The 25,002-nt window shown below is 51.9% G+C and overlaps 2 protein-coding genes across 3 annotated transcripts in view; both read left to right on the forward strand.

The window, feature by feature from the left end:
• Positions 1-9,341, forward strand: part of Ksr2 (kinase suppressor of ras 2) — a 382,945-nt gene extending 373,604 nt beyond the window's left edge. For both annotated transcript variants that reach the window (XM_028878818.2, XM_028878819.2), the window contains exon 20: positions 33-9,341. In XM_028878818.2, coding sequence (XP_028734651.1) covers positions 33-39 — 7 coding nt within the window. In that variant the 3' untranslated portion in view covers positions 40-9,341. The remainder of the gene's footprint in view (positions 1-32) is intronic.
• A 5,738-nt stretch (positions 9,342-15,079) lies between these two features.
• The window catches only part of Nos1 (nitric oxide synthase 1), a 170,302-nt gene continuing 160,379 nt past the window's right edge, over positions 15,080-25,002 (forward strand). The window contains exon 1 of the mRNA XM_037198645.1: positions 15,080-15,282. The gene's annotated coding sequence lies outside the window, so the exon portion shown is untranslated. The remainder of the gene's footprint in view (positions 15,283-25,002) is intronic.

The following is a 25,002-nucleotide window of genomic DNA, read 5'->3' on the forward strand; positions in this document are numbered from 1 at the left end:
CTTATCCACCCTGTCTTCTCTCCCCCTTCCAGGCTGTGACCATGGACATGGGCCAGCGTCAGCTGACTCGCCCCCAAACCACCTCCTCCTCCCTGCTCTGCCCTCTGCCAGCCCAGGAGGCCCAGGCTTACCACCAGGGGAGTCCCAACACAGCCCAGCCTGGGAGACCTGTGCGATGACCCGGACGCCGTGGAGGCTGACCGCATCTTGGACTTGTACCCCTTTACTCAGGCAGGATCAGGGACACCCCCCCCCCAAGCTAGGATCAAACTGGACGAGTGAGGGTCCCGTGCACGGTATGAAGAGCAGCAGACGCAACACAACATCACCGGGCTGTGGAGACCCAGACCTACGGCCCTGTGGGCAGACTCCCTCCCAGGACCGGCGAGTGTGCATGTGTCTACGTGTGGACAGGACCTCCAGCTTTCTTACCACCCGGACAAGCCTGCCCACCTGTGAAGTGTCCCAGATGTGCTATCCCAGAACGTAGGACAGGGATGGAACCAGGAACGACATGCCTGCTCCGTTGAGTCAAGGTTCCCAGGCCAAGGTCAGAGTGGAAAGGGTTAAGGCGAAGCTTGCAAACATCTGTTTGTAGAGGCCCCATTCCAAGCTGGAAGTGACTGCTAGCCCCTGGGTGCACAGCTCCGAAGGACACTAGGCAGTCCCGTGTGTCGTTTTACTATGGGGCCTCTCTGGGGAGAAAGTCCCCCGGCTTTCCCCTTCATCCTGTCTTGTAAGAACGTTGTTCTGACTCACCTCACAGCCCACCCTCCCCTGGGCAAATTGGAGGACACCATAGCATCTCAGCTGATATGACATCTGGAGGGTCCTTTGTAGCTCACCATCATTCATGGTATACACACACACACCACCACCACCACCACCACCACCACCACCACCACCACCACCACCAAAGTCTGAGTCCTGAGAACTGGGCCTGCAGCAAGAGAGTTCTAGTACATTCTCTCTTTAGCGCTGACACTGCTGGAGTTGGTTCTCCCACAGTGACGGATACAGGTCCTGGGTATGCATGACGGGTTACATGGGTATGCGAGTAATATTTACAAGGGTCTCCCAGCCTCTCACCCACTGCGTTCCTTGTCAGGGGGTGCAAGGAGGGAACGCATCTGTGGAGGTTCCGTGGTCTCTGCTCTGGCCCAGTGCTGAGTCCTCTGAGTGGATTCCCCCACTCAAGATCCTGTGCCCCTCACACCACATCTCCCATGCCTTTCTTCTCTCCCTACCCAAGGGGGAAGGTTTTCTGGTCTGTGTTGGGCTCCCCCACCCCCTCCCCCACCACAGGATCCTGCCTGAGGGATGCTGAGAACGGAGGGTACAGAGTAAATAGAAGGGAGTGCCCTGAGGCCACTGGTCCATGTCCCCAAAGCCCTGTCCCCAGCGGTCACACTTGACACATGAAGAAAAGCTGTCCCCAAGCAGAGAACTGGCAGAGGTGGCAGGACAGAGACATCCAACCCAATCATACGGAATTGTCCCCTTCTTTGGTGGCCCTAGGATGCACGTCCTGGGGCCAAACCTGCTTGTAAAGCAGGAAGATTGATTGACAGTGGTCACACATTCAGAAAGACTACCCTATGACATCCTCAAGTCTTTGCAGGGCCCTTCTCAAACCCCTGTACCTGTGCTGGGAGGACCTGGGGCCCCCACACAAAGTTGTTCCCACGTGAACATCTCTCTCTCTCTCCTAGTAACACCTGTGTGTCTCCGTGGCTCAGCCTTCATGCATCTCAGAGACATTTCACATACGTGTGCTCACATGCCAGGGCTCCCGTATCACTAAGGACCGTCCTTATGGGTAGCTGCATCCTCATCTAACAAGGCTGCCTTCTGAACTCATCCCTGTGGCCAGGGCTGGGCTGAGATCTGCCTCCCAGCAACCTACTAAGAACCTAGGATTTAGTTCCTCCTTTCTCTTTAATCCCATCAGGACCTCTGTGGTCCATGGACCCCCAGTCTTTATCACGTGTCTTTGTATCAAGAGAGGAAGTAAGAGAGGGCTGAGCCACTGGGAACCTGACGTTGTCACCAAGAACTGGAACCCATTCATCTGCTTCCCCTGTTTTCAGATGAATGACCCACTGGGGACTGGAGAGGGAGATTTCTCCACAGTTCTGGGTGCTTCAAGGGAGCCAGAGGAAGGGGTTTCTTTACAAGGAGTGACCGATCACCCACCTCCTAGGGTTCTGACCTGCTCTGAATCTAGGGTCTATGACTCTGTGAAGGATTGAAAAAAAAAAAAAGAGTGTGGTGGTGACCCACCTGTAATCCTGGCACTCTGAAGGCTGAGGCAGGAGGATAACAAGTTTGAGGGCAGCCTGGGCTCCATAGGATTTCTGAAGACCTGTTTGTGATTAAGGACTTGAATGATACAGGGAGAGTCCCAGCCTTCCTGGTTCCTCTGCCACTTATGGGACCTGGGTCTCTTGGGTCAAATGTCACCTCTTCTCTCTTGCTCTTTCCTGACCTCCACACCCTGGGCTGGACCTGTGCCTGGGCTCCAGGCTCCATCCCTCCCCGGCTTCCCTCACTTCCTCCAGCTAACAGGCCCTGGCTGGCTAGCAGCCCCATAATGCGCAAACACTTGGATCCAGGGAGCCAGCAAGTCTTCCCTGAGGAAGCATCTGAGGATGATGGATTCCTCTACCCTGCACAGAGCCAAAAGAAAGAGAAGGTTGCGTAGTTAGATACACTCCCCCACCCCCCTACCACCATCATCACCACCACCCCGCCGCCGCCGCCGCCGCCGCCGCCCCTGGACTGTTCAGCATCTCACTCTGGACAATACCCCTTGTTCCGTCACACCAGCCACCCACTCCACTAGCACCAAATGGCTTCTGTCTCTTCCTCGCATCGCAAATCCTTCGAGACACAGGCTTCAGAGGGAACAAGTCCTTTCTAGCTTTGTGTGGGGTCATCTCCCATGTCCCCATCCCCAGAGCTAACCTAGAAACTCCAAGTGGTCCCTTGGATGGTTTTATGCGTGTTTTCTCTTACTGGTCAGAAGGGGAAGGGCCTGTGTGTCATGTGCTTGGTCCTCTTGTTCTCTGTAGCAACTTGAACTCTTGGCCAATAGGAGCCCTAGATGGGTGTTACTCGGTTGGTGGCTGTATACGGGATACCTAGCGCAGGAGGTGGGTAGAGAGCTTGCCTAACACTCCTCAAAGCCCTGAGTTCCATCCCAAGCACCACATAAACCAGATATGATGGTGCATGACTAAGTTCCCATACACAAGAGGCAGAGGCAGGAGGATCAGAAGTTCAAAGTCATCCTTGACCATATAGTGAGTTTGAGACCAGCCTGGGCACCATGAGACCTTGTCTCGAAAAATAATTTTTGTAAATTTAGGAGTCTTGGCACCTCCCACCCCATGTTCACACACAAAGCCAGACTCCCGTCAACCCCCATATTCCTTGTCCCTATTTGGACACGGCGACCTAAGGTGTACAGATCAAACAAGCGCCACCCACTTTTAACCTGGGATCCTCAAGCTCTGGCCTGCACAGTGGTTTTTACATTCTTTGTAACTGAGGATGAAAAACAAAATCAAAAGAATGAAAATATGACCCGGGCAAATTTGATGCAATTCAAATTTCCCATCAGTCCCATATTGTCCCCAGCAATGACAAAATTATTTGCAAGAGAGACCCCAAGACCCATAGAGTCAAAATATATTGTGGCTTGGTCTGTGGCCAACTGGGCTGGCCTGTGATGTAGTGGGTTGTCTTACTGAGGAATAAACCCACCAGAGTAGAAGGGAAGGGCGCCTGTGGGAAGCAGCCTCCAGAATGACAAACGCTGAGAAGGGAGAGGCAGATCCTGGGCCCTGGCCAGGTGTGGTACCTGCTGGCACTGTGAGTCAAGCCCTTGAGGCTATTGTGAGCTCTCAGATGTGTCCAGCCCATCGCCCACAGACTGCCTGCACCCCCAAACAGCTGTGAATGTCACACCCCACTACAAAACTGTAAACTGACTTAAAATATTAAGTTGTTCTTTTTTTCTATTTTCCTTTTCCATTTCTTTTTTCCCCCCTAAGGGTATGAACTTTGTAGATGACCACGCCATGTCTCGGTGTCAAAGGTGCAGGATGCATGGCTCGCTAGGCTTCAAGGCTGCCTGGGTCAGTCAGCAGTGCTGGCATAGGCACAGGTTGGCTTCAACAACAGATACTCGTTTCTCCCAGATCTGGGATCATCTCCGTGGTGCCTTTCTCCAATCTCTTGTTTCTGGTGTCTTTTTCTTCTATGAATCCTAAGAACACTGCATGTCTTCTTAATTAGAGCCCCACCCCTCTGACCTCTTCAAAGATTCTTTCTGTGGGAGTGGCCTTAAGGACTTCAACTGGAGATGTTGGGGAAAGACTCAACGTGAGCATGGTGGGAAGTCATCCTTCAGTCCTGTACCAAGACCCTAGAGGTGGCTGAGGCCGTGGATTTCCATTATCTGAAGGCTTCCCATCTCTGGCTTTTCATTTCCATGCTGGCCCCAAGCTTGAGTCCCCAAACAGGCCCCCTCCCTGTCCTCATGTCCTGCCCATCTTCATTACACCCATCCACCCTCCTGGGGACTGGTCTTGTTGTAAGAGTGATCCTGGTAAAGCCGAGCCTCCTTTTGCCCCTAGGTCGGCTTCTGTGAGAAACTACTACATGCCAAGAGGCTTTTCACCATCCGGCAGATCCAGAGTCCAAAACAGAATGTCCACATGACCCACCCCCTCTGGAATTTCTCAATGTTTCCCTGTTGCTTCTTGACATGTAAGGGTATGTGGTAAACGCCAACATTCCTTGGCTTGTGGGAGCATCTCTCTAACCTCTCCCTTTGTCTCCACCAGGCACACGGGGCTCCTTGCATCTCTCTCTTTGTGTGGCTCTTTTTATGGGGACCCAGTCCTGTTGAATCAGGACATGGTGTATGGGTTATCATTCTTGGGACTCTAACCAAATGCCTGAGAGAAAGAACGCAAGGGAGGAGTTACATATTTTTTTGGCTCACCGTTTCAGAGGACCGAGTCCATCACTGTCTGGCTCTGTGTTCCCTGGCCTGTCTTGAGGCAGAATGTGATGGTGGTGTGAAGGTGAGGAGGGCGAGCGTGTTCTTTGTGGTCAATAGGAAGCAGAGAGAGAGAATGAACAACACAGGGAGGGGCCAGGGTGAGATGTCTCGTGGCCATGTGCCCACTGGCACACTTCCTCCAGCTAGGACCTACCTCCTGCCTTTGGGCATCACATTGTGAATCCATCCAGGGTCTCATCGTAGGTTAGGTCATAGGTATTGAACTGCCTCCAGAAACTACATCATAGACACCCAGAGGTGCTTCGCCGATTCTTTAAAAAGCATTTCTTAATTCCATCAAGCTGACACAATCAAGATTACCCATCACATCCCTTTACTGAAGTATGATCTCATCGGAAGTAACACACCTTTGTGACCCTGTTTCCAATCAGGGCCTGTTCTGAGGCCCTGGGACACAACTCAAAACCTAGTGCTCTCTCAGTGACTGTCCTCTGTATGCAGTGTCATCTTGGCTCCTTTGTGGCCAACCCTGGGTCCTCCAGAGATAGATTTCCCAGAATCCATGAGCTACTTCTCAATCCTACTTAGGACAGAAATGTCCCATCCTTGAGTCCCGATAGTCATAGGCTTCAGCACATGGATTGTGAGAGCGGGCAATGAAGAAGTACCAATAAGGTCACTGGGATGAGGATTTGGAAAGATCTGTGTATAAAAGGTCTAGAAGGATGAATATCTAGACCAAGGAGGGTGAATGCGTAATGTTCCTACCATTGCCACCCCTTCCTCTATCCTTGGCAGACATTGCTAATCAATCCCAGCACACCTTCCAACTGCAGCCATAGAACATTAGGCAGGTAAGCCCCACATGTGACTATACATGTGGAGAAGGGGAGATAGGTTCCCCCAGAAAGCCCCTTCTAACAACCAATGGTGGCTTTAGAACTCACACCTTGGAATTTTCCAGAAACCCAGCCACTTGGGGACTCTCCTTAGTGGAGAGTCTGCTTGGAACTGTACAGGAGTTACTTTCCAATTAGGGAATTTGGCAAGCTGGGAAAGGATTCTTTCCAGGTAACCCTGTAGCTGCTACCATTTAGTAAACTGCTTGCTGCTTAGAGAGAATCATTTATTCTCTGGGACAGCTTCTCTGCCACAAAACAGCTGGGCTGTATGGCCACAAAGATGGACATCTGGAAATATGGCTGCACGCACAGCAGCAGGCTCAGAAGCAGGAAGGAGTTCTGAAGTTCAGCCAGGGAAGTCAGGATATGTGGCATAAGGTGTTGGGAAGAAGGAATCTGACCCTAAATGCTTTTCCGTCTTTTGCCTGTATGGAAGGCTCAACATCTGAGTTTTCACCCAGTGGCCTCTCAGGTTCTCGTGGACCCGAAACTTGCTCTACTCCTGAACTCTTCAAATGCCGCTGATGACCAATTTGGTGACCAATAGGACCTTGCATGGGCCACTCTTCAGCTCCTGCCCAATCCCATCTCTTGCCCATGTGCTGAGGAAGAATGAAAACTAGCCATCGTGTACTTAGCTTAAATGGAATCTGGAGAGTGACGTCCCACTCCATGGAGCTGGTAGTCATTGTTTGAGACTCTGTGATATTTGCATTGTAGATCCTTAGATTTGAAAGTCTGGTGATTCAAACCAAAGCTTAGTTTTTCTTTTCTGTTAATTTGAAGGGGAAAAAAATACCAGCTTGGCTATTTCTTCACATCTTAAAATGCCTTGACTTCTCTCCATAACCCACTGCAGGTCCCAGGATATGAGAAATGCTAGGTCCAGGAATGCAAGAGGTAACTCTACCCAGTGACAATGCCCAAGAAACATCTAATCATGGAAATAGATGTCTGTGATGTACAGAAGGCTGGGGGAACTCGCAGGGGCCATAAATGCACACAAGTGTGGGCAGTGATCCATGAAGCTGAGGTCTAAAGGAAGAGGAGGAGGCAGGAAGGTCAGACTGGCCGAATTAGAAGTCTATCAATCTCAGTGCAGTTGACCTTGGACTCAGTCAATTCTTGGGTTCCTGTTATAGCCCAGGCTAGCCTCAAACCCTTGATCCTCCTGTCCCTGGTGGAGAAACAGCCACTAAACAGCATAACAGAATGTGACTGCCCTGTCCCTGATCTGGGTGTGGCTGATGGAAAGTTCTCTGTACCATGCCTTTAATCAGATCCAGGGTTCCCAGTGGCTCAGAATTGGAGGAGGGGACAGAGGGAAAGGTAGACATTGCAAAAGACTGAAGTTTGGTGAGCACTTTGGAATTTGACACACATAGTCAAGTGCCTCGTGGGAAGGAAGCTGGATCACTGGGACTCTGCTCCATGAGGGTCAATAAGCCCCATCCTCACCCTGCCCAGGGTGGGACACTGATGATCCATGGATGTCTCTGCTGTACACGGGCCAGGCACCAGCCCTCCTCCTGAAATGCTGCTCTTATCTGCTCCTGTTTCTTAACCATGCTGTCCCTCCACCTCTCATACAGAGCTCTGATGTGTCAGCCTCCTGACCCTCAGACCCATATGGACACACTGGAAAGCCCCACCACAGACAGTCTTGCCATGGTTTCTCTCTCTCTCTCTCTCTCTCTCTCTCTCTCTCTCTCTCTCTCTCTCTCTCTCTCTCTCTCTCGGCATTGCCTTCACTCTATGCATAGGCCCACTGCAGTACTGACATCAGAGACATGCAGGAACATGGAGATCGGTGTTGATAGAAAGACACCCACACCCTACATAATTCTCCAGAGAAATCATGAATGTGTTGGGCAAAGCGCTGATTTGTTATGGAAGAAGCTGGCAATAACCCAGGGGTCACAGAGAGCCCCAGACTGAATGTGTAATGGAGCCTAAAATGTAGAAGAGAATGCATTAGCTTTGTTGGTAGGGTGGGGTTTCTTTCATTCCTTGAAGTATCTATGTGGGCTTGAGGCATGGAAAACAGCGCCTCGACCAATTATAGAACTCGCTGGGGTGGGACCTGTAAATGAATGGGGCACTCAGGTCTGCTTCAACTTGATTCAACTCACAATTCTCTGTCTACTTCCTCTGGCTAACTGTGGCCTCACCAACAAGTTCTCAGCGTCCTTGGCTCTGCTGGAGCAATACTTTGGACTTTCTTAGCTTTGTGAAGCCCTTAGCGCTCAGTCTATTGCTGGTCCCCATGTGGGTGACTGCCATTAATAAACAGTGGCTCCATAGCATCCCGGTCTCTGACATCTTGGCACCCGACTGAATGCCTCACCCCAAAGTGTACCTCTCAGGATATCGCTGGGCACACGCAGCTGAAATAGAGAGGCAGTGGGTGTCTCCTACCCATTTAGATGCTGATGTCCTAGGGACTGTGAACAGGGACAGCTAGGTCTCCTAAGGAATAGCTTGGAACAGCTTCCAGGTCCAGGGGGAACTGAGAGGTCTCCAGAAAGACCATCCCCTGACCTTGGTAGAAGCAGGAAGCTTTTCCTTCTGTTCCACAGCCCCTAGGTCAAAGCCAAGGCCATCATCGGGGGCACACAAGTCTGGCTCCACAGGCAAGCAGCCTTGCCATAGCAGGCCAGACTCTACAGCCCAGGTTCCCACTCCAGACCTGTTGTTCCTCTGTCTTTTGATCTTTTCTTGGCGGTCTGCTCTATAGACTCCTCTGTCATATGTCCCAACAGGTGGACAGCTCTCCAAGTCACCAACTTGAGGAAAATCCCTCATTGTAAAAAAGGCTTTCTTTGTAAATTATTCTGTTGCCTTTTTCTAAACACAAAGTATATATACCTATAAATGCTATATATATTATATATGTGTATATATATATAAAGACTAATTCTTGTACAGCCCTCCGCGGACCTCAGGCCCACACTGTTTTCTCCATGTCTGTCTGTACTGACTGCTGCAGGATGAGCTGATGTATGACCTTGGTTTCCCTTTTCCTTCTGGACCACTGTTTCTTTCCTCCCCTCTCTAGATCTGTCTTACTCTCTGTCCCTTTCCCTTGTTGCCAACATGTTGCTGGGAAAGAATATTTGATTTAGATGCCATCCAAGAAAACAAGCAGAATGGGTGAATGGGTAGATGGATCGATGAGTGGATGGGTGAGTGGATGGATGGATGGATGGATGGATGGATGGATGGATGGATGGATGAATGAATGGGTGGGTGGGTAGATTGATATATTGGTGGATATGTGGATACGTGAGTGGATGGGCATGCAAGTAGGTGGGTGAACAGAAGAGTGAATGAATAGAAGGATGGATGGATGGATGGATGGATGGATGGATGGATGGATGGATGGATGGGTGGATGGATGGATGGATGGATGGATGGATAGATGGGCAGACAGATGGACAGACAGGTCAGTGGATGGGTAGATGGATGGGTGGATGGTAAAACTGATGGATGTGTGGATGGGTGAGTGGGTGGATGAGTGGGTAGAAAGATGGGTAGATGTGTAGGTGGGTAGATGGATGGCTGAGTAGATGGATGGATAGAGGATGGATGAATGGGTTGATTGATGGGTGGGTGGGTAGGCACGTGGGTAGGTAGCTGGATGGATGGGTGGATAGATGGATGGATGGGCAGATGGGTGGGTGGATGGTCCACTGTGTATATTTGTACAGATCATTTATAAAGTTTTCTACACTTCTCAAAAAAGTATTTCTAACCTGGGCTGTTGGACAGTCTGTGAGCCTATGAGCCGGTGAGCCTGTTGTTTCTTGTGTCTAGTGCAACGTTTAGTGAGAATCCAATGTCTGAGTTATTTATGCCAATAAAGAATTTGAGACTTACTGCGTCAGCTGCTATCACTAGAGGTCTGAATTCTGCTGTTGTCTGCTGTATGGAAGGAAGCCTGAGGGGCTAACAAGGGTCGCTAACTGCCCAGATGATGCTATGCAGCAACATATCCACCTAACTCTACAGCTTACAACAACAAGGATTTATCTTGATGCACCTGGGGCTGTAAGTCTAGGTTGGGCTCCTCTGAGAGGTTCCTGGGAGGCTTCTGGTTAGGCCCAAGGTCAGATGGAAGGTTATTCCATTTGTGTTCATATGGACATGAAAGCCAGACCAGAAAACACATGCAGACGGTTGCCTCTAACCACAACCCCCAACACTCCACTGGCCAGCACTGGTTAGACAACCCAGCCTTTCACAGAGTGGTTGCAAACCCCACCATGGTGCAGGCTGGTGACATCCACTTAGGGAGCCCCAGATGGGCTTCTCTGGAAAGATGAGTTTGGTGTGGACACAGTGGTCCCCATGCCCATGCTCACACTCACAGATGTGGTGGAAAAACACACACACACACACACACACACACACACACACACACACACACACACGTGTATAGGCCAGGTATTGACACTGAATATCTGAATGTCTTCCTCCATCTTTCTCCACCTTACTTTTTGAGGCAGGGTCTCCCACTGAACCTGAAGTTTGCCCTTTCGACTAGTGTGGTCAGCCAGCTTGTTCTGGGGCTCCCCCATCTTCACCCCAGCCCCAAAGCTGCAGTCTTCAGCCACCACTATAGGTCAAACCAGAGCTACGTGTAATTCGGGGAACCCTATTCCTCACTGCACAGGCAGGACCTTTCCGTAGCCTCTATGACGTGCTTGGAGGATTCTAAGGTGTTCCCCATTCTGAACAAAGCACCAGTTTCCCTTTACTCTTTCATGTGGTACCGTCCACCCTTGCCTTGGGAATGTCCTCCATCACTGTCAGCATTTTGCCGAGGACACTGGGTAACTTCTGCAAACCATCTTCATAGATCCACTAGCCAAGAAGCTGGTCACCAGGTGCTCAATGGCTGCTGTATGCCAGCCATTCACACCTAGTCCCCTCCCCCCAATAACATTCTGAAGCTAGACAATCACTTGCTACCCTGGGACCAAGTCCCACTTAATAGTACTGCTTCAGACCAGGGTGGGGCCCATCCCCAACTTACAACTGAAGAAATTAAGGTACAAAGGCATTCAAGCTGTTGTGACCAAGCCGCGTTTGGGGCCCCCACAACTCTGGTTCCAGCCAGTTCTGAGTCCTAAGCCTCTGGCTCCTGGGGCAGCCATGAGTCCCAGCCCCCAGGAAACATGTGGGCCAATGTGGGGAACTTCCCAGGAAACAGCCACTCTGAGACTACCTAGCCATACCCTGCGAGTTCCGGTCATGAAGATTTTCGCCACTGGAGATCCCCTTTGACGGTCATGGCACCTCACAAAGCCCAGAGAGCTGGAGGGACTTGATGGAGGTCACACAAGACTCCCAATTCAGTGTCCAGCATTCTTTCTCCTAAAACTCAATCTGTGGTCACACTTGGAACCTATGACAAGTAGGGACACACGTGGGCCAGGAGAAAAGGCCTGTATCTCAGCAGGACACTGAGTGTCCTATGGCCACCTAGCCCAGCACGCTAGTGTTGTGAGAGAGATTAGGTATCAGAAATGATAGTACATGTGCCACCCTGGTGTCCCTGGGTTCAGGGCCCCCTGACCATGGAGTGGAGGACAGCCTCCTCTGCTCATTCCCTCAGTCATGAGAACTTTCAAGATCTGTATTACTCCATACATATCATCCATGACTATATATAGTTGTAAAGCCATCCCTGGCCATATGAGACCTTCATCAAAGAAATTAAATAATGCTAGGGGTGGTGGGTGGCACAAGCCTTTAATTCCAGAAGCAGAGGTAGGTGGATCTCTGTGAGTTTCATACCAGCCTGGATTGCATAGTTAAGACCCTGTCTCAAAGACAAAATACATTAGAGTAAATAAAATCATTTGTTGATAATTTTTGTACCGATTACATTATGGCTTAAGCCTTTTTTCATAATTTATTTATCTTTTTATTTATTTTTTCACATAGGCTCTCTCACTCTGTAACCCACACCATCCTTCTGGAACTCTGTAAGCCCAGGCTGGCCTCAAACTTGGCATCCTCCTGCCTTAGAGCGCTTTCATCACAGGTAGCTGCTCGCCTGACTCTGCCTTAACTAGCTTCACCTCCTTTACCCCTTCGGGATGGTTCTGGATGTGTCTGTGGCTAGAAGTACATAACAGAATCGACCTCACTCTGCTGAAGAAGGCTCCAACCTTAAAGTTGGCTTAAACCAACTGTGTAACAGATGAGATTTCAGGCAGGTGATATGTATCCCCGGTTCCCAGGCTCCCCAGCTCCCCAGCAGCTCCCTAGCTACAATCCCTGCAGCCAGCCGTGGAGTGGAGTGTCCAGGCTCCATCTGCCCAGCGCACCAAGAGGATGGGGAAGCTGGGCTTGGAGCAAGCAGCTCTCAGATTTTTTTCCTCCCAATACAGAAGTGGAAGCAATTGGCAGGTCCCTGCCCCTATGTGGATGCAGGGCCAAGGCTGTCACCATGACCGTCATTAACACCTGTGACGATTACCTAGTCCAAAGTGCAGCCCTGGAGCCACTGAAGTGATGCACATCTGTAATCCCAGCACTCCGGATGGAGAGCAGAAGTTCAAGGTCATCCTGGGCCATAAGGTAAATTGGAGGACATCCTGGGCTAACATGAGACCATGTCTCAAATAAATAAATAAATAAATAAATAAATAAATAAGTGAATAACAGAATTAAAAATAACCCAAACACACACAAACAAAATAACCATCACGAGGCTGGAGAGAGGGCTCAGTGGTTTAGAACACTGGCTGCTTTTCCAGAGGATCCAGGTTCAGTTTCCAGCATCCACATCAGGGAGTTCCCAGCAGTCGGTAGCTCCATTTCCAGGGGGAGCCAACATTGTCTTCTGGACTCTGCAGATACTGCACACGCGCATGCACACACATGCACACATTGGGGGGGGGGGCGCATTGCGAAAGTGTGGCGTCCCAGGGGTCTTCAACCGGGTTGAGCCCCACGGCCCGATTCTGTGGAACTGAGAACAAGTGTGTGAATGACAGGATGACTGCTCACCTGGGTCACGCTCGCTCGCTTCAAGCTGAAAGGAACACTGGAAGACAAAGTTTCAACAGTCTGTTCTTAATACAAGATATTGGCTGAGCACCTACTGTATGTCAGGCCTACAGTGCCGTGGGGAAGAAAAACAAAACAAAAACAGAGCTCTGGCTTAGGGCTGGCCCGAGAGGGGAGAGCTGGGAAGGGGCAGCGAACCTCCTACCACTCCGAAGATGTCGTCAGTTGCTGATGTCTGAGATCAATTCTGGAGGAAGGCAGAGGTCCCACTAGTTTTTTGGAATCTCTCCCAATTTCTGGAATCCATAGATGGACGGGGAACTCATCCGCTCACCAGGCAGCCCGCCTCGTGATCCTTACTAGAATATTCTAGTGAGTTTGCTGGTGACCCCACCATTCATCATCTGAGCTCGGTGCTTTGTCATTTTTAGGTCTCGGCCAGCCCGTACCCCGTCACCTGCCTCGGGACCTGGCTCCGGAGGCCTCATGGCCGACAGCCCAGCCAGCTGTCTGCTCCCTTCTTGTCTCACCTGACAAGTCAGGCAGCCTGAGTCACGGCTCATCTTCCCCAGCCCCACGTGGAGGCTGGGTGTGCGCCAGGGGTATGAGCTACCAGCCAGGGTGCCCGCCAATCAGGCCAAAATGAGTCTGTAAGCTGCCCCGAGGATTAGGCCTAAGAACATTCTAGAATCCCACACTCCACTTTGGAGCTCCCGAGGGGGCAGACCACAGCAGAAGGGCGTGTTATTCAACCATGTGTGGGGAAACCTGTCTTGCCTGAGGATAATGATACAGTAATTATTCAATCATCCAAAGGGATGTGGGCCCATCAGCTGCTGCAGCCCCAGCCCCTGGGATAACGCCCAACACACAGTAGGCACTCCAAAAGTTCTTTTATTAAATAAAGGCACAAACAATAAGAGAGCTGCCTCGGTTCCTCAGGTGCGTGGCATAAACAATAACACCTTTTACCATTAACATACACTAATCATAATTTTGAAAAGATCACACCTTCATTTCCATCTCCACCAGATAGGCACCGCTTACATCTGCCCTTATATCCCTGCAGACAGTAGGTCTTCAACGAATACCATTACCCAGAGGCAGGTGCGGGACATCTATTTATTCTCTCATTGCTCAGGCAGGGAGGCGGAGATTCCCCAGGAGGCCTCCTACCACTGGGTCCCACTCCCCAGCAGTGAGAAGGAGGAGCAGGGCCAGGGCCTTGGGGAAGGCGGGGAGGGGAGGAGGCGGGGGGGGGGGGGTAGTGGGGGATGGACGACAACACCACACTTTTCCACTCTCCAATTCCAGGCTCATCTCAGCTGTTGTTCACTGCAGCTGCGGCAAAGCCCAGAGAGGGAGAGGTACCTGCTCAAGGTCACACAGGTCTCCTGACTCCATGTCCAGTGCTCTTTCTGGCCCATCCCCAGCAGTGGCTGCACACTGGAACCCTGAGATCAGCTGGGGCACAGGTGGGCCAGGAGAGAAGGCCTCAGCAACCTGACCCCACATACCTGGTGGCAGGCTGTAATTTCTTACTTGGCTGTGTGTCTTTTAGAACTGGCTTCCTGTCCTGGAGCCTCAGTTGTCCTGACTCAAAACAAGGGGCCGGATGTCTCATCTACTTTGCAAATGGCACGGTGGGAAGCCATGTGTCACTCAGTGTCAGGGAGAAGAAAACTTCTTTAAGCCTCAGTTGCTTTATCTACAAATAAAGTAGTTACTAAGTAGCTGTCTTGTGGAGCTTGTGATTTGTTTGGGGGCAGCGCTGGCATCCATCCTGGCACATAATAAATGCTCACTTAAAGCTCCCAGGGTGGCACTGTGAAGGGCCATATTCAGATCCAGCAGGCAAGGCCTAGGTACAGAAGACCCATGGTTGCAGTCCTGACTCCAGGCCATCCCAGCCAGCTGGGGGAAACCTGAGCCACCTCCGTCTCCCTGGCAGAAGCTGCCACAGCCACCACAGCCTCGGGAATGAAAGAAAGGTCAGAGTCTAGGGAAGCAGGATTGGCACGATGCTGGGAGGGCTGCCCGGGGGCTGGCTAGCCACCCTCACCTCTCTCCGCTTTCCAGGGGAAGCCTGAGCATGCTGAGCCTGGGTGCGCCCCCCCACCCTGCCCAGGGCTTGGCCTCTGGGCCCCGTGCTGAGCCGCCTCCCAGCCTGCCCCTGGGGAGGGGCCACCTGGTGTCAATTAAGGCCCTGAGTCGCTCGGCCGCACCACGCAGGGCCGCTGATTAGAGCGGCAGTCTCTCCAGATGGGGAGCACGGATTGAGGGGCGACACCACCATGCCCGGGGGAGGCCTCGCAGGAGCCCGTGAGTAGCGGGTGGGGACTCTGTCCCCTGGGTGGGAGGGAAGCTGAGTGTGCGCGTGGGCACTGGGCATCAGGGGAGGGGGCTCCTCCTCCGGCAGAGTTTTTCTCCGGAGGCCTTTCCGGGCCTCCCAGCACCCTGGACCCCCTTCTCCTCAGCCTCACCTCAAGGAGACCCCAGGGGACCGTATGCCATCCTGTGTCCTTCCTCGAGTCATGCACTCGCAGAGGGCACCCCCACGCTGCCTCTGGAGGAGGCATGAAGGGTGGATGAGGGACTAGCTCAGACCCGAGGCTATTTGGAGGAGTTCCTCCCTCCCTCCTGGACACCCCAGGGAAGGCTGTCTCCGAGTCGGCCTGGGTGGGCATCTAGAGCTGTGTTCCTACAACCTGCTGGCTCCAGAGCCCATGCTGGGGGGTGGCTGTACCAAAGCTGCTCTTCACAGGGGGAGGCTACGGCTCCAGATGCCATGTGTCCCGGGGCACAGAAGGCCAAGCCAGGTCCTGGCCCTGCACCTGCTTCCAGGGCCACTGGTTCAGCTTGGCGGGCTCTGGGCTGCTTCCTAACTCCCCATGGGAAGTTGCTCCCCTAGAGGGGCAGTGTATGGGGCAGCTGCCTGCCCGTGGGACAGACTCCAGGGAGGGTGCCACTGAGACCTGCCCGATGTGAGGCGACTCGTGATTGGTCCCCGGACTGGGTCTATGCAGCCTCAGCTCCTGGCTGGGAGAGGTTTCTGTAGCCATGGGAGGGTCTTCTCGGGTGGCACCACCTGGCACTACTGCCAGTGGTGGTCCTAAAGTTGGAGAACACCTGGGTAGGACCTAGGAAAGTAAAGGCAGCTGTCTACGTGCTGGAACAACAGGCATGCCCTTGGCTGCCCATTTCTGTGTTCAGCAACGTCCAGCAAGCTCCACCATCCTCAGGGTCCAGGTCCCTTGGCGCGTATTTCCTATGTAGCGTCTGTCACGTGCGTCTCGGAGAGTGGCTCTGAGGGGTAGGCTAAGAAGGAAGGACGGGTCACCCCTGTGACCAGCAGGGCCCTGCGACGTGTCTTTCTGTGACTGCAGGAGTCTGTCTTTTGTGTTTGGAGGCTTTGGTGCCAAGTTGCCGAGGTTGCTCTGTCTAGTGTTGTCCTTTTGCAGGGGGCGGGAGGGGGTGAGCCCTGGGGGATGCAGCACCCTATGAGTTCACTGGCCGGTAGCTGCACCGCCCCCACCCGCATTGTGTGTTCATCTTGGGACTTAGCCGGCTCTCTCTCCCAGGCTCCTATCCAGCTGGTGATTAGTACCCCATGTCTGTGAGTCTGAGGCAAGCAGAAGAGGAGGACGAACCACAGAGAAGCCCCATTGCTTTCTGGGAAACACTGACCCTAGTTCATTTCCCCATGGAAGGTCCTCCGCAGCCTCCTGCCACCCAGGACCTGGGCCTGACATAGGGATACAGTAGTGAGCCAAGACCTCAGTCAGGTCACAAACGCTTTACAGAGAAACATTTGTTCTCAGGACCAAATGACAAGGTAGCTTCCCCTATAAGTCCTCTGCCACGGAGGCCTTCATTCCCACAGCCCACTCTGCACTGGGCAGTGTTCATTGAGCGTCTACCGTGAGCCAAATTCTGTGCTCACTGGTGCAGACACACCAAGGCATCTGAACTCGAGACTCCATGGTCCCTCCTCTCTCCCACTGTCTGCAGCAGGACACCCATGTCCGGTCTGGAAGATGCTATAGCAGATTGAAGTCCCTTCTTGGGGTCCCCTGGCAGCACCCATCAGAATGTCCCCAGGGTCCTCTGGGAATCAGTGGCTCTGGCCAGCGCCCAGAATTCAGTTCATGACCGACCATAATAGATCTTTTAGCATTTTGAAAATATCCCCCCTCCCTGCCCCGGGACAAGGTGACGTTCCCGTGTGCCCATGGCTTAACTGCTGTTTTCTAAGGGAGAGTCTGATTGTTTGACTTGCTGCCTCAGCCTGCCCAAGGCATCCGCTTAGGTCACTCATTAAAGAGAAGGTGCATTTAGTGTTCCCACAAGCTGGACACCGCCTGGTGTAGCACATGAAATGACTCACCCACCTGGGCCCCTCCCCCACCCTCCAGCAGCTTCCCTTCCCAGCTGCTGCCCAGGGACCCAGGGACCCACACCTTGAACCTCCACAACCAAGCTCTTCATGAGTTCCAGTCTTCAGCGGGACCTAAGCGATTTTCTTTTCCTGGTGTTATTTAGTTCGCCCTGCTGGGAACGGAACTCTGGATCTTGAATGCTAGGCAAATTCTCCCACTAAACGACAGCCCCTGCCCTCTTGGTTCATTTGTTTGTTTTTGTTTTTTTAATATAATGTTTTTATTAACTGTTTAAAAATTGTATACATGCACACAATGTATGTTGACCATATGCACCCTCACCCTTCCCAACTTTGTGTCATTCTTTTTTTTTTTAATAACCCACCAAGTCTAGTCTGCAACTGCCTGTGTCCTCATGGGTGTGGGGGAATCCCCTGGAGCATGGCCAACCTAAGCCCCTGGATTTCTGAGACAGGGCCTGCCTCCTCCATCCCTGTGCCAGGATGATGGGCGGGCTCTGCCACGCCTGTATCTGAACACTCTCTTGTCTAGAGCTGGTGATGGAAGGTGTGGGCAGCGTTAAGGGGGTGGGGGTGGGGCCTGCGGGAAACAGCGAAGAGCTTTTCGTACATTGCAGGCAGACACGGAAAACTTTTGCCCAAACAAAATTCTGGGGAAATGGATTAGGAGTCCAATATTCCAGAAGAAGCTGAGAGATGGAGGGAGGTCTTGCCATCTCAGTCCCCATTTGAAGGGTCCTGAGGTTCCCCTGGTGACTCCCCTGTGGTAACCAGGCAACTGACAAGTCCCAGGCCAGCCAGGGGGACGTGGCAGGTGAGGCTATCAGGCAGGTGAGGACAGCAGTGACCTTGAAGTGGGAAGAGACCCTGAGAAAGGCAGACTCTTGGGAAGACAGACAACGCCCTCAGACATCTGTTCCTGTATTCATTCAACAAACAGCTAGTAAACTCCTGTTGTGTTTTGGGATTTGGGCTATATGCCGGCAGGGGGGAGAACACAGCCCAGCTGATCTCCTTGGCACAGAAGGAGGTGCTGTGTGTAACATTAGCTGGAAGGGGGGTTAGGATCTGATCAGAGCTCCTCCAGGGGTCGTGATGATAAGTGGGTGAACCCAGCCCAGCCCTTCTCAGTCGATACCCCAGCAGGAAAGGGATTGCCTCGGGTCTGAATTCGTGGAAGGAGGGCTACCTGGACAAGGGTGCAGGAGAGGCTTACACAGAGCACTGAGCAAGGCTGGGACCAGCCTCGACCTGGTCCAGGGGGCTCTGGGAAATGAGGTGCATCTCAGAGTCACACCACCCAGAGGCCCAAGCACGTCAGCTCAGTACCAGGTCAGTTGTTAGTCACCGGCCCAAGCTGTCCCCAGTGGTGAGGGCGCCATGGGGCAGAGGAGAATGTCAGTTGCCCAGGTAAGCCAGCTACCTTCACTTCAAAAGACACAGAAGCTGGGTCACAGGTTCACTGGCCCGTCAAAGGCCACATGTGTGAGACATACGTGTCACCCACCACACGGAGCGGTTTCTAGATTGAGGGTGAAGATGCACATGGAGGTAGAGGAGGACCGTGTAGGGCTCGTTCCAATGGAGAGAGTCAAGGGAAGCCAATGGGAGTACCAAACCTAGTGTGGGAAGTCAGGGGAACAATAAAGAAGAGTTTGGGGCCTGAGTTCAAATCCCAGCCCCTCCACTTAGTGGGCCTTTGTTGTTGAACCAGTCCCTTGGTTTTCAGGACCTGTGATTCCCTGGCTGTGGGGTGTGGATGCCATGTGGCCTCTCTCCTGGCATGGTGGGTGCAGTGTGTGTATAAGTTACACGGTCCAGTTTCTGGGTGATGCAAAGGGCAGTACTGGTACACTGAGAGTCCAACCACAGGGAGCCCCTCACTGTGGAAAATCCGGGGCCTTTCCTCCCCTGAACCCAAAGTACAGGCATCAGGGCTCTGTGTCTCAGTGGAGAGGTGAAAGATCATGGCTTAGTTCAGTTTCTGTTGCTGGGATTAAACACTGTGATCAAAATCCCTGAAGGAAGGAAGAGTGTATTTGGTTGGCAGCTTACAGTCCATCATCATTGGAACCAAGACAGGAAGTTGGAGGCAGGAAGCTGGAGGCAGGAAGCTGGAGGCAGGAAGCTGGAGGCAGGAAGCTGGAGGCAGGAAGCTGGAGGCAGGAACTGAAGTAATGCCCTGCAGGGATGCTGTTCTCCGGCTTGCTCGCCATGGCTTGCTCAGCTTGCTTGCTTTACAACCCAGAACCCAGGGATGGCACTGCAAACAGTGAGCTGGGCTAATCCATCGTCAATCAAGAAAATAGAGGCCAGGCTCATGCCTGTAGTCCTAGCACTTGGAATGTAGAGGCAAATAGAGACTTCCTGACTGGCCTGGAAATCTCGTATTTAGACTTCAGAGCCAGCCTGGTCTAAATAAGAGATTTCCAGGCTAGTCAGGGCTACATAAAATTCATCACTGTCATCATCACCATCACCATCACTGGCTGGCTAGAAAGATGGCTCAGTGTTTAAAAGCACTTGTTGCTCATGCAGAGGACCGGAGTTCAGTTTCCAGCACCCACATGGTAGCTCACAACCATCTGTGACTCCAGCTTCAGGGGCTCTGATGCCCTCTTCTGGTCTGTGTGCTCATCATGCACACACATGGTGTGCATACAAAAAACACAGCAAAAACACTCATACATCTAAAATAAAAATAACTGAGTCTAAGAAAAAAATATAATGTCCCACAGTCTTGCCTTACAGTCCAGTCTGATGGAGGCATTTTATTAATTGGGGTCCCCTCTTCTCAGGTGACTCTGGCTTGTGACAGCTGACCCCCAAAGTAAGCAACACAGCATGTGTGGGGGAGGGGCTTGAGTTCAGCTAAGAGCTAAGAGAGACAGAAGCCTGAAACCGCCAAGGGGGGCAGGGCTCAAGCTTTGCCCTCTCCTCATACCTCACACAAGCCTGAAGCGTTGACTAGGAAGGAGCCCACCTTGCCCGTCAGTCATCCATTCCCTCAGCCCGTGGTTCCTCATCATGCACTGGACCCCAAGGGTATACATGAGTGTGAGCAAGGGTTCCCATATGCATGTGTGTGTGTGTGTGTGTGTGTGTGTGTGTGTGTGTGTGTCCATTCATGCAATTGTTCATTCACTCCTTTATGTGAAGATGGACCCTTGCTGTGTAGCCCAGGTTAGCCTCAAACTCACAACCTTCTTTGCCCCCTAAAAGCTGAGATATAGATTTGAGTACCCTACCATACAAGGCTCCGGGTTCATGTGTTTAATGGTACATTTACAGAAGTGGGAGGGTGTGTCTGTGTAAGGACATGGATGGAGGCTGTGTCAAGTGCTGTGGGAAGCCTGCACTGGTGCCCACGAGCCTGCCTGGCCATCTTTGCATGGGACCGTCTATGGATGTCACTGTATTTCCATCTACCTTTGCATTCTTGAACTCCAGAGAAACTCAAATCTCATTCCATTTAACCCTACCCACCAATCCAGTCAGTGTCTAAAAAACGACCCATCTCTCGCGTGCACCGCACCCCACAGTTTGTAGTTCGCCCCACCCCCACCCCGTTATTCCTAGGGCCCTCCTAGGAGCCATATGAATATGGCTTCCTCCAGTTAAGAGGTATGGAAACCAAGGTCCACGGGCTCAGAGCTGGGCAGTGACAGGGCCTCTGAGTCACAGCAACAGGGTGGTGAGACCGCAGCTCTGACTGTGGGCCCTACCCTCCTAACCCGAGTGCTTGTGTGTCCAGTGAGATGTCGGCTGAAAGGCCAGGTGTGTTTTCTAGATAGTTCCCTTTCTCTGCTGGTTTCTGTCCATTCTCTGTGTTGTTTTTTGACCTCATTCATCCTGGTTCTTCTTCCTTTCCACTGGGATTAGACAAGGCTAGACCAACTACTACAACAACTTCTTCTTCTTCTTCTTCTTCTTCTTCTTCTTCTTCTTCTTCTTCTTCTTCTTCTTCTTCCTCCTCCTCCTCCTCCTCCTCCTCCTCCTCCTCTTCTTCCTTCTCTTCCTCCTCCTCTTCTTCCTCCTTCTCCTCTTCTTTCTTCTCCTCTTCCTTTTCCTCTTCTTCCTCCTCCTTTTGTGACTCAGTTTACTTACAGAACCCAGAATGAAAAAAGAAACAGCTTTTCTGTAACATTGATCATGTTTCCAGAATAATGAATTATGAAGAGATATTTGATGCTTGCAGATAAAAAACATCTCCAAAAAAAGAGCACATGTGTTCAATGGGTCATACCTGTGGATGGAGAAAAGGAAACTCTGTTTGGAACTTTGTGGTGTTGCTGGCCAGTGAGTCTGCTCCCCACTGGACTCCTGCCCTGACCCACTACCATGAGCATCACTCCTGCCCCTGCTGACCTTACCCTCTACCATGGGCATCCAGAGCAAAGCCATGGTCCTCCACATGCCCCCAGGGAGTGGGTGGTACTGAGAAGCAGATCCCCCACCTTGACTCACTGAGGAAGCTGCTATGGAAAGTCTGGGCCTTAGAGGAACTCCAGATGCCATTAAAATTAGTTGTTGAGAGAACATGAAAGGTTTTGACCACTCTCTCCTACACCACATATTCACTTCATCACACACACACACACACACACACACACACACACACACACACTCCCTTCTAATCAGTCATCACTTTCATTCACCCACCTAATCATTCATTCATCCACCCTTTTATTCATCTATCCATCTTTCCCTCTTTTTTCCCTCCTTCCTGTTCATAACTTCTTCTGTCATCTGCTTAGCCATTGGTGTATCCATTCACTCATCCATTAACCAGCTCATGCATCCGCTCACCAGCTCATGCATCCGCTCACCAGCTCATGCATCCACTCACCAGCTCATGCATCCACTCACCAGCTCATGCATCCACTCACCAGCTCATGCATCCACTCACCAGCTCATGCATCCACTCACCAGCTCATGCATCCACTCACCAGCTCATGCATCCACTCACAAGCTCATGCATCCATTCACTCATCCATTTGCTCATCCATTCACCAGCTCATGCATCCATTCCTGCATCGCCAATCGCTCAGCCACACATTCATGTATCCATCTGATCCACTTATAAATCTGTTCATCCATATTTACCTCTCTGTGACTGGGGTCCCCAAGACTAGCCCAGATCTGGTAACTTTCTAGGAGACTCGTGGGTTTAGTAAAAGAAGGCAAAATAAAAACACATGGGGTGTGGCCCAAAAGTAATCACCAAGGTAGCCTCTAGAGACTATGTGATGAGATTAGGGGGCACATGCCGTGGGGACTGGGTCTGAGATAGCTTTGCAGATGGGATGGAGGGTGAGTGAGTCTCCTCTCATTTTTCCCCTTCTGCCTCTGGGTATCTTTCTAACTGTCCCCTTCGATGTCACATCAGATTATGCCCCTCCCACTTTGCATAGCCATCACTAATCCTCTCCCCTGCTCCATAAAATAAGCAGGGCCGAGAATTACCCTTCACCTTGTTAACAGAGCACAGCCAGAGTCTCAGCAAGGTCTGGAGCCTTCAAAGGGGCGCCAGCTGCGGTGTCTTTGGACAAGGCACGCCTTTAAAGGACTCAGATCCTCACAGACATCCTCAGTGTCACCGTGAAATGTCCTCATTACGATGTCTAAATGGGTGCCCGCAGACATGCACGGTGGGTCCCCCGCTCTGCCGTCGCCTGCACTGTCCTACAGCAAAGGCAGATAGACACGGTAAACACGATTGCAATTACGCAGCCAATAAAACTCGCCTCCAAAACACATGTGTGATGGGCAGCGTGACGTTTGGCTGCGACAAAAATCACTGCCTGCACTGCAAGTGTGGGATGTGCTGCCTAGAGGGTTCATCTTTTTGACTTTTGAAGAGCTTAATTAGCAGTTGTTTGGAGATTTGAGGGGGGCTGGGGTTTGGGGTTGTTTTCTTTTTTCCTTCCAAGGGTTTCTTTTAATCACCCTTACACTGGCACACCCGCCTCTGCTGTGGCAACTTGATTTTCCGCCTCATTTTCCTCCCTGGGATGAGACTCCTCTGTTCTCAAGGTGTAGCCGCTGTCCTATCCTCAGGCTTCACTGGGCACCAACAGGAGCCTTTCCACAGGGCATCCATGTTGTCCCCTTGTCCTTGTGTGGTAATTACAGTGCGATGGCTCGGGACAGTGGCTGTCATGGGCACAATGCAGAAGAGAGTCCAGAAGAGGCAGAGTTCAGCAACAAGATGCTCATCAGTCAGTCCAAGAGCAGGGGCCGTCTCCACCTCCAGACTAAAACAGCAAGCTAGTGTTTATGGCCTGCGTGGGTCCCAAGAAATCAAGTTCAGGATCATCTTGCAACAATGAGGAGCATGAAGGGATATACAAGGTCCAAAACAGTTGGGGGCATTTAGACTTGATGTCAAGGAGGGCTCTCAAGGCTAAATGGGAAAGAGAGGAGCAAGGGATGTGGAGCAAAATAGACTGGGTGGGGTGACACACTGGTCATCCCAGCACTAAGGAGACAGAACCAAAAGGGTCATGAGTTCAAGACCAGCCTGGGCTATAGAGTGAGATCCAGGGGAGGAAAAGGGAAGGGAGGATAGACGGATGGACAGACAAATGAAGGACTAAGCAGGCTTTGAGCCTTGATGGTGACACCCAGAGCATGGGCTTCAATGTGACCTTCCCAGGGCCACCACCTGGGGATTTGGAAGAACCAACAGACAGCTAAGGAAAGGGAAACCTCCACAGCTTCCCTAGGCCTGCAGGGAGCTGGGCTTGGCTCCACCGGACTTGTCTGGCCCTTGCTTCATGGGCTAGATGAGGGTGGGGCTGAGCTTGGCAGCATGGACGGGTGAGTCAGGCAGACACGTCCTGAGGATGAGGCAGCCCACAGTCTCAACCCTAGCTGTACGCCTCACCGGCCGTGTGGTCTGGGACTCGTCCCCCCACACAGCTGGGAGTGTATTTCCTAGGTGGTAAATGGGAGCTGATGGTCACCCCTTCCTGTGTTTATGGCCAGCGTTTTGTGGATGACACTCGCAGGGGTTTAGGCAGCGGGCTTGCAGGAAAAACCGTCACCATGGCTCTGACCTGTACCGTGGTCACGGTGATTCTCTCTTCAGTTTACGTTCCCCATCTACCATCCATCTGGTCCCAGCCTCCGGCAGCTTGCGGGTCCTGGGAGCACTGATAGACACCATGACCTCATGACTCTTCTAACCCAGTTTCTCATCTTCCTCAGTGACATAGAGCTCTCTCGGAGCAGTGGGGTGTGTGTGTGTGTGTGTGTGTGTGTGTGTGTGTGTGTGTGTGTGTACATACACATGTACACATACATGCATGTAGAGGCCAGAGGTCAATGTCAGTGTCTTCCACTTTATTTTTTGAGATAGGGACTCCCACCAAGCCTAGAGGTTGCTGACTAGCTAGACTGTCAGTCCAGTGAGCTTCAGGGATCCACATGTCTCTGCCCATTCCCTAGCCCTGGTTCGCAGAGGGTCACCGCCACGCCCAGCTTTTGCATGGGTGTTGAGGCTCCGAGCCCAGATCGTCAGAGCCACGCTCGCAGGGCACCAGAGTATAACGCTCGGGATTGCACACGAGCTGTTTTGAAACACTGTGATCCACAGCTTAGCACTTACCTTAAAGAAACAAACCCCATCAGCAAGCATG

Source organism: Peromyscus leucopus, chromosome 23 (assembly GCF_004664715.2).
Source record: "Peromyscus leucopus breed LL Stock chromosome 23, UCI_PerLeu_2.1, whole genome shotgun sequence".
Lineage (NCBI taxonomy): Eukaryota > Metazoa > Chordata > Mammalia > Rodentia > Cricetidae > Peromyscus > Peromyscus leucopus.